The sequence below is a fragment of the Sceloporus undulatus genome, chromosome 2 (assembly GCF_019175285.1).
Source record: "Sceloporus undulatus isolate JIND9_A2432 ecotype Alabama chromosome 2, SceUnd_v1.1, whole genome shotgun sequence".
Taxonomy (NCBI): Eukaryota; Metazoa; Chordata; class Lepidosauria; order Squamata; family Phrynosomatidae; genus Sceloporus; species Sceloporus undulatus.
This window is the reverse complement of record NC_056523.1, coordinates 44,054,036-44,066,623: the sequence shown is the minus strand read 5'-3', so window position 1 is coordinate 44,066,623 and position 12,588 is coordinate 44,054,036. Positions and strand designations below refer to the sequence as shown.

Below are 12,588 nucleotides of genomic sequence, written 5' to 3'. Positions count from 1 at the left end.
GAGGGGCAACATGGGGGAAAGGGATGACGTGTCGCGAGGCGATTTTTCAGGGCTGGGTTGGCCCCGCCTCCTCGCCTTGGCTGTCACTCAAGGAAGGCTTTTTTAAAGGGCCTCACGAACAGCTGAGAGAGAGGCACTGCAGCAACAACTACTAATACTATCATTGTTATCACTATTATGTCATTGTTTTTCTTTCCCACATAATATTAAGAAATAATGATGACAATATTATTATTATCATCATCATTATTATATTATTATTTCTTTCCCGCATAATAATAGTAATAATAATAATAATATTCTCATTATTTCCCACATAATAATATTTTGACCTCGTTATTTTCCTTTCCCACATAAGAATAAGAATAATAATGTCATTATCATTATTTCTTTCCCAAATAATAATAATGATAATAATTTTGACATCATTATTTCTTTCCCAAATAATTATAATAATAACATCATTATCATTTCTTTCCCACATAATAATAACAGTAATAATTTTATCATTACCATTATTATTTCTTTCCCACATAATAATAACAACAACAACAATACTATTTCTTTCCTCCCTCAGCTCAAGGTGGGATCATACAGCAAATTAAAACACAAATTAAAGTTCATAAACCCACAGTTAAAATACAATAATATAAAACCATTAAAACCCACTCATAGGAGTTCATATCCTGATTAAAAGTGCATTTTAAATATAGTACATTGAGAAGGCAACAATGATGGCCACCGATGATTTGTTTCTTGTTGGGTGCCTCCAAGTCATTTTTTACTTATGGCAACCCTAAGTTGAATCTATCACAAGATTTCCTGCGCAAGTTTCCTCTGGGAGGGTTTGCCATTGCCTTCCCCTGAGGCTGAGAGAGTGTGACTTTGCCCACAGTCACCCAGTGGGTTTTTAAGCCTCAAATGGGGAACCCAACCCTGATCTCCAAAGCCACAGCCCAACACTCGCTGTACTATGCCATGACTCTCACAGACGGTTTCCATAGATTTAAAGTAGATGGCGAAGACATAGAAATAGTCCAAGGGTTTCACTCAGTCATTAATCACAGTGGAGATTGTGCTCAAAGACTTTGATTGGAAAGGGCAGCTAGGAAGGAACTAGACAAGATTCTCAAATGTAAAGATACATCATTGAATACTACTAAAAAGTTAGGATTCGTTTGAGGTTGACTCAAGGGCCGTTAACAACAGAATTTGTTGAGGATACCATGGACTGCTAAAAAGAGAAATGTCTTCTCGTGACGCAACGCAGCCAAAGCAGGACAGGCTCAGCTCAGCCATCTTGGCTTCTAGGGAGAGATCAGGCTTGGTTTCCTCTAGGACCCATTTATTTGTCTCTTGATTTAATGTGTAATCAGTTCTCCCCTGGAAGAATCTTCCCATTTCTTGTTCGGCCTCTGTATCTGGAGCATAGACTTGGATTACATTACATTGATCAGTTTTCCCTGAGGTATTGATATTATTTGGTCAGACTTTGCATTATATCCTCTGACTGCTTTTACTTCATCTCTCCTCATTTATATATATAGATTACTGTAGAGAGGTCTTGTAGCCCCTTTGAGACTAACTAAAGAAAGAGCTTTCGTAGGCTTCAGTCTACGGTAAATTTTATATGTCACCTCACGTCTTCTTAGATTTTCATTTCCTAAGTAAAACACTGTGTAATTATCTGACTCATGATGCCACTGCCATTGTCTCTTGAGATCTTGTGACAGTTTCTCACATAACACAGACACACACACTATTGCTGTTGTCCAGTAGCTGTTTAGCCCATTTAGTCTGGCTCCTCAGCTAAAGCCTGACTGAGATTCGAGATTGTACAGGCAGCACTTCTGCCATCAGCATCACCTCTTGCTTCACTGGGAAGGCAGTGCATTGGTGGTCAAATGAATATATCTATTCTTTTTAAAAACATGTTGTGGGAAGGTTGAAAGGCAAGCTAATCTGCTTTCTCTTTTTCTATGTTTGCTGCTCACACATGCTCAGGAATTCTGAAGGCAACTGCTGTTTATTTTGCCTGTTTTAGGCAAGATAGACCCAGCTACAGTAAGCTTCCAGCTAGACAGAGAATAACGAAGAAAGGAAGCAGACTTTGTAAAATGCAGCTTTTTTCCCCCTCAAGGGCTTTGTTCACTGAGGTATGCCTGTACTCTGAAGTAGACAGATTTCTGTTATAAACCTACATTAAAATAGATGTTACCGTTCAAACCGGACTATAGCAAAGCCTTTGACTGCACAGATCATGAAAAGCTATGGAACACCCTTAAAGACATGGGAGAGCCAAGAATATGATAGTCTTGATGAGGAATCTGTACTCAGGACAAGAGGCAACTGTCAGAACAAAACATGAAGAAACAGAATGGTTCCCAGTTGGCAAAGGAGTCACACAAGGCTGCATCGTATCATCCTACGTCTTCAACTTATAAGCAAAACATATTGTAAGAAAAGCATGCCTGGACGCAGAAGGAGGAGGAGTGAAATAGGAGGAAGGAACGTCAACACTCTGAGATATGCAGATGGCACCATAATACTAGCAGAAAACCTCAAAGACCTCAAAGATCAAGGAAGAAAGTGCAAAGGCAGGCCAATTGTTGAACATAAAGAAAACAAAAATAATGACCACAGAGAACCTACGCAAACTTGAATTACATAATAAAGAAATAGAAATAGTAAAAGGATTCTCATACTTGGGATCAAATGTTGATAGAAATGGAGACTGCAGCCAGGCAATCAGAAGAAAATTAAGAATCGAAAGGACTATGAAAGAACTGGAGAAGATCTTAAAATGCAAGGATTTACAACTGAGCACAAAAGTTATAATCATACAAGCCATTGTATTCCCTGTTGCCCTGTATGCATCTGAGAGCTGGACAGTTGAGAAGGAGGATAGGAGGGAAATCAGCTCATTTGAAATGGGGCACAGGAGAAAAGGGCTAGGGATTCCATGGACAGCCAAAAAGACCAACAAATGGTCCTGGAGCAGATCGAGCCAGAAATCTCCTTAGAAGCCAAGATGACAAAACTCAGGTTGTCATACTTTGGATATATCATGAGCAGGCATGAATCATTGGGGGAAAAACAGTAACTCTAGGAAAGATAGAAGGAAGTAGAGAGAGGAAGGCTGCATGCAAGATGCACGGACTCTATTAAAGAGATCACGAGTATGAATTTGTAGGAGCTGAGCAAAGCAGTGGGGGACTGAGGGTCTTGGAGATGTCTCATCAGCAGGGTTGCCATGGGTCGAGATCAACTCAAGGGCAGCTAACAGCAACAACAAAATCTGGGGGGGAGGTTTTTAATATGGTACTAGCTTTTCTTATGGTCTCGTGATCAGATCATCCCAGTAAACATGTACTGCTTTGTAAAATGTAACTCTGAATCTTGCCTCTTCCCCAACAGAGATGGATTTTTTATTCAGCTTGTGAGCCAACAACTCGGAGAAAAACAAAAACTACAAAAAGGCACAAGGATAGAGAATATTTCACTTACCTTGTCAATTTAGCTTGGTCCTTCTTTGGTATTTTTATTTTAAAGGTCAGTGCTGGAAGTGTGCAGCAGGGTTAATGCGTCAGACCCACTGACAGACACACAGGGACATTGGACCACCTGCAGCAAACTGACCTTGTCTTCAGGTCACACTTGTTCTTGCCGAGAGTGATTTTTCAGCATTAGTCTCACACCAACCCTGAGCTGGTTCTTTTTTTCTTGCTCATACAGTCTTTATTTAGGCTTGTGCTGGTTTGTATTCAAGCTAAAACTTGTGCAGAAATATTTGTTAATTCTGTTAACAGAGTGCAAAAGGCTAAAGCAATGTAAGCTTTTTGGTAAAAATAGGACTAAGTTAAACAGAAAAACTCAATTTTTCCCCTCAGGAAATCCATCCAAGGATAGGAAAGGGGGAAAAGGCAAGCTATACTTGGTCCCAAGAGCCACTTGAAGATGGCTCCCATACATGAAGATGTCTAGCAAACATTACTGGAGTCGAAAACTTACACACCTGTCCCCTTCTCAAAAAGACTTTTTTTTATTTTTCTTTCGTTTTTTGTTTGTTTGTTTGTTTTATAAAAGTGGGAATGACTTCAACAGGAAAGAAGGAAGCAAAAAAGACTGAACTATGCAGATCTAAATAAAAAAAAACAAGCCAAAACACTATCCAATGTCATTCTTACTGAATTGGGGCCAGGGTCACCAGGTGAAGAACAAGATACCACTCCTGTACTTTTAATGGTTGTAGAGAGGAAGGAACATGGGCTTGTTGCAATCCTAGTTGGTGCATTGTGTATTTTCAGTAGCTTGCATTATGCTGATCAAACATGAGATTGATGTTTGTTTGTTTTTTGCAATATAATTTTAAAATATATTTATCATATAATGTGAATGCTGGCAGAGGAAATCTGGAAACCCTAGACTATTTGCTCACAGACTCCCTCAATACCACATTTCTTTGCTAATAGGAATCATTCATTTAGACAGTGGGTTTACTTTAGCTACTTGTATCCTCTTTCCACTTGTATCTTCGCAGCTTAATAGCAGTCTTAATACAGATTCTATGATTCAGCTAGTAGGATATGAAACCATAGCTCTGTTTATTCCCCATCCTCAACTTAAGTGGGCCTCAGCCATTTCAAGTTTTTGTTTGTATAACATAGAAGGAAGTGAAAAGGCATACAAACATGCTAAACTGAATACATCAAATTAAAATTACGATGGGTTTGAAAAGAGTCAAGTCTTTAAAAAAAGAAAACTATTGCAATGCTACCCATTTCCTGTATTTATGCTTTCTTTAGCTTATCTGATCTGCAAAGCATGTCATAATTATATAGCAAAAAGCCATGAATCTTTTGGTTTACATAGAATTATGTAGAAATAAATAGGCTTGATTGCATTAATAGATAACTTGGATATAATGGTGCAAATGTGAACATCCGGGTTCTGCTAGACCTCTTGGTGACATTTGACACATCATTCTTCCTGTCTGGTCTAGACTTCAGAGGAACCATATTGATGTAGTTCAAATCCTTTCTTGACCATCAGTGCTAAATGTCAACTGGGTGATTCCTCTCCTACCATATGGCCTTTGTGGGCTTCATTTTCTTCTCTTTAATCTTCAGTATCAGCAGGGATAAATCAAACAGAAGTTTGGGCTTCAGCATCACCAACATACAGATGACCTACTTCTTTTTTCCACCCAAGTGGGAAACAATGGAACAAATATCTGCTGTCCTAGATACAGGCTGAACCTTGTCCTGGGAAAGACAGAATTCTGTTCTTTGGAATGTCTGCCAAAATGGATAGCTGTGTAAAATGAGTTCTGAGCGTGGTCGCACTTCCCCTTGAATCATGTGCAGACTTGGAGATATGGCCAGACTAGTCATTTCTAGTGACTCAGAGGCACTTGTGAGCAGTAATGCTCACTCCAGCTTGTATGCTAACTGTAGTCCTATCTGGAGCAATCAGATCTGGCCTTGGTTACTGAGGCACTGGTTATTTCCAGAATAGGTTTCTGTGATGGGCTTACCATAGAGCAGCCTCTACAGACAGCCTATAGGCCACAATTGTTATAAGATGTACTTGCCTGGATGGTGGTGGTGACCAGAAAGTCTGATAGTAACTTGGATGTTGTTCAAACTCTATCAACTGCCAGTAAACCCCAAATTCCAATTCAAAGGGTTGTTCTTATCTCTGAAACCCTTGACTGGTTTGGATTCAGGTTATTTGCCCTCATCTATATTATCATGCTCATATTCTGAAACAGCATAGGCCTAAACCCAATTGTTAGTCATTACTACAATAGTCAATGGGAAATTGAGAAATGTAGATTCATATTAGTTGGTGGGGGTCCTAATAATTACCCCTGAGCATGGCAGGGGGCTGGATTAGATGGTCCCTGTGGTCTTTTCCTGATCTATCCTTCAATGATAATTAAATTCAGGCTCTAGTGCCTTACAGGTATTTTACTACAAATCCCAATACCCTAACCAGCATGGTCAATAGTCAGGGGTTATCTGAGTTTTAGTCCAGAATATCTGCAGGGCTATGGGTTGACTACCCCTGCTGTAGGACCTGCTTTGGTGATCCTTCTTGCATGCTGCTAAAATGGCTTAGCACAGTATGCTCAAGACTTTCTGTGATTACATTTTTAGATTGTAAGCCCGAGGGCAGGGAACCGTCTAACTAAAAAGATTGTATGTACAGTGCTGTGTAAATTTACAGTGCTTCATAAATAAAGGTTAATGATGATAATAATAATAATAGAAATGTGTCTAAAGATGCTTAGATGATGATTTTGTTTTAAAAATACACATTTTTCTAACAAAACACCATCTTTTGAGCTTTTTGAAACATGTCTCCACTTTCTTTTATTGATTTTATTGGATACTGCCCCATTTCTACTTCATCTTCCTTTGTGACAGGCATATAAGCTTAGCCAAATCGTTCTTCGTTTCTCAGATTTCATATGCAAACTGCTTGTATCAACTTAGCACACCCTGAAGATCTGTCACTAGTTTCTACTGCTCCACCACCTTCACAACAATTATCTGTGCCCATCTTTGATACAGCTCTCTCTATCAGTGCTACTGAAAGTGGTGATCTGTACACTACAGCTGGTCCATTCAGGAAACACAAGAACTGGGATAATCAGCTGGCAGAAATATGGTATTGGTCCCTGGCACATGTTGGGAGGGGGCTGTTGGTTCCTCACATGAGCCTGAGAAACACTGGTCTAGATCAAGCACAGGCAGCATATTGTTTTCCATGTTTGCTGGCACAATGTAATATTTCATAGAGAGAAATAGGCCTTTATTGTTTATTGTTCAGGTGAGCACAACTACTGGAGAAATACACATCTTGGCTCTTAGAAAGTCTTATAGTTGTTCCAGCTTGCATAGTGATCTATATAGAAAAAGGGTTTGATACAGGGTGAGGAAACCTGTTGATAGATGCACACCCTCAGGTGTAATCTTCTTGGGGGCTACATGCCAGCAGTGGGTACTACCCATGCTAAAGTATCAATTCCTCCTTTCTCCTTGCCCACTAAGAGGGAAAGTGATAAGGCCTCTCTTGAGTTGAAGGCCACTGCAGGGAGGCTTAGAAATGTGTCAACATGGTTCCCATGGTCTCTGGACAGTGTAGTGAGGCCCTTTTAAAGAATTAAAAACATTTTTAAAAAAAAGTTGGGGCACATGGCATGAGGTTAATGCAACCTACAACCTCTCCCCCCCCCCCCACTTCATAACTGTGCTCTCCTGATTTAAAGGAATTGTTATGGTAATACTTTATAAACCCAATTTAGATTTCACTGAGGACAGAATAGTCTCCATTAGTTTGTGAGGGCTCCATATACACAGTAAATGAGGGCTTCAGAAAAATGCTTGGATGAGGCTTGTATTCTTACCTCATTAAAGTCACACACCAGACCTTGAAAAGTCAAACTACATATTAATGTCAAGATGACCCTGAAAACTTAAGTTTATTGGATAAGCCAACCAGCAGTAAACCAACAAAATGCAATCCACCTAAATAAAAAAATTCACATATTTACAAAGTTTGGTAAACGTTTAAGTTTTTCACATGCCAAGATTAATGCACAGATTAAAAAGTTGGTAGTGGTTTTTGGATGTCAAAATGCCGAAAGCAGTGAAGTATACACACACACACACAAAAAAAAAACCCTTAAGTACACTGAATTAAGCAATAGGCCAGTCACCTAAACAGTAATTTGGTTCCCACAGGAAAAAGTGAACACATTCTTGTTCAGCTTCCTTAACTTTCTTATTAAGCACAAGCAGAGATGCTCTAGTTAAGAAGTATAGCTGTCCATACTGAACTACCACTACAACAGCTAGTTACTGAACCTTCCCTATAGCACCAACAATACAGGATTTATTGAAGCATCTTTAAGTTAAAATTGCAAGCTCAATTTTTAGATGGAGGCAAAAGTGCAGTGATTTATATGGGAACCATAAGGCCATGGCAGTATAAATCAATTGGCTGTCCTGGGGCACATTTGTTGACTTGGTCCAATAGCTCAATGTGTAAGTACCATGAATTATACCTGCAATGTTTTAAAACTCATCTGGGCAAGACCTGTAGATGCTGCATGATCCTGTTTTGCCTTTTGCACAGAGAACCGGGCCAATGTTTTACAAAATACTCTTATGTGCTACTACATAAAGGCATGACTGGGGCCTATTTTTTTCAGAGAACCCACATCAGAACACCTGCATCTAAACTTCAGAAATAATGTAGTTTGGCACTGCTTCAACTGCCATGGCTCAATGCTAAGGAATTTTGGGATTTGTAGTTTCATGAGACACTTAGCCTTCTCTATCAAAGCTCTGGTGCTACCACCAACTACAAATCCCAGGATTCCACAGGATGGAACCATGGCACTTAAAGCGGTGTTAAACTGCATTAATTCTGCAGTGTGGCAGCACCCTAGAAGAATTTTGTAATGGATGGAGGATAGAGAATGAGAATTATACTGTTGTTATTAGCAGTGTTTAGTCTAGTGCAGGAATGAGACTTGGGCAGCCCTCCAAATCTCATTCATCTGCAGTTCCCAGCAGCCTTTAGCAAACATAATAAGGGTGAGGAGTTCTATGATATGCAATCCAGCTACATCTGCAGGGCTGCATGATGTCCACCCCGGTTCTGGTATGAGATGCTCATATTCTAGAGATAATTTCATACTGGATTGTACATAAACAAACAAACCCCCAAATGTGCCAAATATGTGTAAAACTAAGACTCAAAAATGTAGCATCCAAGAACATGCAGGTGGTTCACTTAAAAACAACAACACAGTAAGGGGCAACGTAAGCAGGTATACCATATATTTGTTTGCTTATAATGAGCAACATTAACATTACTTGTATGAACAAAACCAGCCTTAACAAGTCTGTCCCTTTAAAATGTTGACACTGCCAAGAAGGTAAAGCTTTAGAAGTAGTGTTACAGGGTTGGTTTTTTTATACTTCACACACCTCTATGCTGTAAAAGCTGACCAAGAAACACAATCAGTTCATTGATTTTCTTGTGCTTCAAAACACCGTTTAACATTTCAGTCTGTGAATTTTCTACATGATTACACACTGAGAAAGCAGGCAAACCTAGAGTTGTCACAACAGCCTAGGCATTTTCTAGCACCAAATGCAACTGTGCACAACTATTCCATTAGCAGAAGGACAAGCCAGACAGTGATACTTTTTTGGGGCTGAAAGTCAGTGTGACACTAAGTGTCATGCAGCTGTACAGACTTTGCAAAGAGTTTCAAGGAGCAAGATGAGATTGTTTGTCCAGCCTCAGGTTGTTTAACTTTTACCTGCTTGCATATTCAAACTCTTGAAAGCAATATTTTGAAGTACTCTGTTCTCTACCTCCCCTTAAGAATGCTAGCATTTATAAAGTTATCAGCAACAGCCTGCACAGATACAAAAAAAAGTTGACAACCTGACATTTTCTAATTCACTGGGATGAATACAACTTGAGAAATCAGAATAATTTAGTGATTTAATATCTATAGTGCCTGGTACTTTCCATTGCAAACCATTTTTTTTACAATACACATCACATGCATCTGAGAGAAAAGTTAGTATCCCATTTAAACAGTGTCTGAAGAGCTTTATAAGTACAATATGTGGTGCCAAAATCCTCATGCTGTCCAGTGTCAGTCTCTTCTACTGAGCCACTAAATGTAAGAATTAAATAAGATTTCTGAAAATCAAATATAAAAACTTGGCTCAGGAAGATCAGAGCAGACACACTCTTTGACTTAATGGTAGCTTCTGAGGAGAGGGGGCACCCGCTGCCACTGTTTAAGATGAACTTAATAAAAACATTTGCACAACTTATGACGCTAGCCAACTTTTTGACAGAAGTAGGAATATAAGTCATTCAGCAGTGCACATGGAGGCATGAACTGTGAAAAAAGGCAATTCCTTGGATACAGGAGAACTATCCTAGATAATATTTCATCATGGAGGGAGTAGACAATTGAGAATATGGCCAACTGGGAAATTATCTGTAAGATTTCAGCTCCTTCTAGATTTTGAATGCTGAATAAGCCACTGAAGTGTGATATCTAGGAAAAAGAGAGAAACTGATCATTCATCTTCAAGATATTCTACTTCCTACAGTTAAGCATCATATATAAAAATAAGTAAGTGAAGCATGATTTTGTCTGTATGCAATGTCTAGTTGTTTAAACTCAAGCCAAAGCAGCTAAATTCCCACAGGCAGATAGATGTTCCTTGTTCAGAAAATGCCCTTTGAAACCTCCCAAAGCCTCAGCATATCAGCAGACATTATCTGGATAGGTTGTATGTATTTTAGCTCACACAGTATATATTTCTTCCCTAACTGCTACTACTTATACAAGAAGGTGGGCTAAAAATAAAACTATAAATCTAAACTCAGACAGGCTAACAGGGCTAGGCAAGTTCCAATTCATATTGCCCAGACAAGTAGATGTTACCCTGCTACACTGGTGCCTTGAGAAATTAGAATAATTTAGTGCACTGGCGTTGCTGTAGCAAGCTCCTTCACCTATTTGCACTCCTATAGTAAAGAACAACAGAAGTATCTTGAACTATCTAAGACACTTGATCACAAGCTGTGTCTGCAACAAAAGCTGCTGACAATAAAGAAAAATGCAAGCAGCCTGTGTGGGTGGTTGCATCTTTCTATGTATTTATCTGTATTCAGGCTGCGCTGATTTCATTGGTATTTGTTTCCCAAAATAAATACTTCCATCTTTCACTGCAATCCAGTGGTATCACAAGTAGCTTACCCATCTTTCAAGGTTAAAGCTGCCTTGAGTCCTGCCAAGTGACTCAAACCTAAAGTGATGGCTTCTTTGTTTAATTCTACTGCAGCTTGTCTTATATTGTAACTAAAATGTTTCTAGTTAACACATCTCTTGCCTAACTAGATCACAGGCCCAAAAAGTGTGACCATTGGTCAACAATGTCTCTCATGACTGCTGGGGGAGCAATCTGTATGTTTACAGCCTTCATGGACTATTTTAGGTCTAGGAGAGGCTTTGCTTTCCAACCAGGATGTAAATGTCCAGTTTGCTTCCTGGCTGGAAAATGATTTTTTGGGGGGAGGGGGTTGATACTGTTCGACAGTGAGACATGCTGCCTTGGAGTGTAGTATAGTCTCCTTCTTTGGAGGTCTTAAAACAGAAGCTGGATGGCCATCTGTTGAGGGTGCTCTGATTGTGAGTTCCTGCATGGGACAGGGTTGGACTGGATGGCCCTTGAGGTTTCTTCCAATTCTAAGAAACACCCATTGCAAAAGCCAGGGTTTGCCATCCACGGAGGCTCAAATCTGCAGATGGCAAGCCTGCGCTTGGTGCAGGTGCACTGTACCCCACTATAACCTATGGGTGACATGAGGGCTTTCCTTGATTTAAAAAGCTAAACAAAATTCAAGGCAGGGAGTGGGAAGAGGTGCAGCCCTTTAAGGTACATGAAAGGTCAATGTAGCCCTCCCAGTACTTGGCAATCCCTGATCTAAATGCTTATGTATTTTGCACTGGTAAAAGGAAAAATGCAGGAGATTCCACAAATCAGTTAAACTATTGTAGGCTGAGCAGGTAGCAAAAAGTTCCAGTAAATTGCATCTCACTTATAGAGATTAATCTAAGTTACGAATTCCACCCATTGCTGCTTGGGTAGACCTCTATTAATGCATTCTTCTCTCTCCCTCCCTCCAGCACTTTCACCCAAACCATCTACTATGAAGGTTCTCTCAAAACAAATGGGAGGAATCTGCTCTGCCAATGGTCTTCATTTCACTAGTAGCTAAACACTGCAGGGTAAAATACATATTTATGGTATTTTAGATCAGAAACATTCTATGACAAATGTATGAAACCTAGTTGCACAAACAATGTTCCAAATCTGGAACAAGTTCTGAATGAAACTACTATTAGATACATACTAGCAAAATCATGCTGAATGTCTGAAAGCAATCAGAGGTGATTGGAAACAGAACCTTAGGAATTTAATGTCATGCTATTTAGTATCAGCTGGCTTTTCTAAATTGTAATTACCTATATTGTCCTTTTCCTTGCAGGAAATGGAGTAGCAACAGATTTCTCTGTCTTGAATAGCAGCCAGGTTCCTGGAATAGAAAAAGAAATATAGAAGAGAGGTTGGTGACAATCCCTGGCAGCACCCTGCTTGATTTGAAAACATTCCAATCCTTATTATAATTAGCCAGAGTAATTATTTCTAATCTATGGGAACTCTCAACTCTTTCTTCCAAGAAAGTCATGACCATGTGAAAATGACCTCTGCAACATGTTTATGAAGTAGCAAAATTAAATTTTGAATAGGAAGCATCAGCACAGAGCATCTTCATACATCTTAATACACTTACATTTTTTCAATAAGTTGCTTCTCATCCAAAGCATTAGGAAGGTCTCTTTTGTTTCCAAGAACTAAAACCTGAAAAAGAGATAATACATTTAGCTTGCCTTCTCTTAGGAAACCAACAGCTGATATACCTGTAACACAAAGCATAAACCAGTGACACTGTAAAGAATAATCAAAGCAGTCA

The 12,588-nt window shown here is 39.3% G+C and overlaps 2 protein-coding genes across 2 annotated transcripts in view; one reads left to right on the top strand and one right to left on the bottom strand.

Moving 5' to 3' along the window:
* SUMF1 (sulfatase modifying factor 1) overlaps positions 1-12,588 on the top strand; it is an 891,645-nt gene that overhangs the window by 179,834 nt on the left and 699,223 nt on the right. The gene's annotated exons all lie outside the window — the stretch shown is intronic.
* Positions 8,839-12,588, bottom strand: part of ARL8B (ADP ribosylation factor like GTPase 8B) — a 30,076-nt gene continuing 26,326 nt past the window's right edge. The window contains exons 5-7 of the mRNA XM_042448636.1: positions 12,409-12,476; positions 12,080-12,150; positions 8,839-10,102 (exon numbers count right to left, since the gene is read on the bottom strand). Coding sequence (XP_042304570.1) covers positions 10,053-10,102; positions 12,080-12,150; positions 12,409-12,476 — 189 coding nt within the window. The 3' untranslated portion in view covers positions 8,839-10,052. The remainder of the gene's footprint in view (positions 10,103-12,079; positions 12,151-12,408; positions 12,477-12,588) is intronic.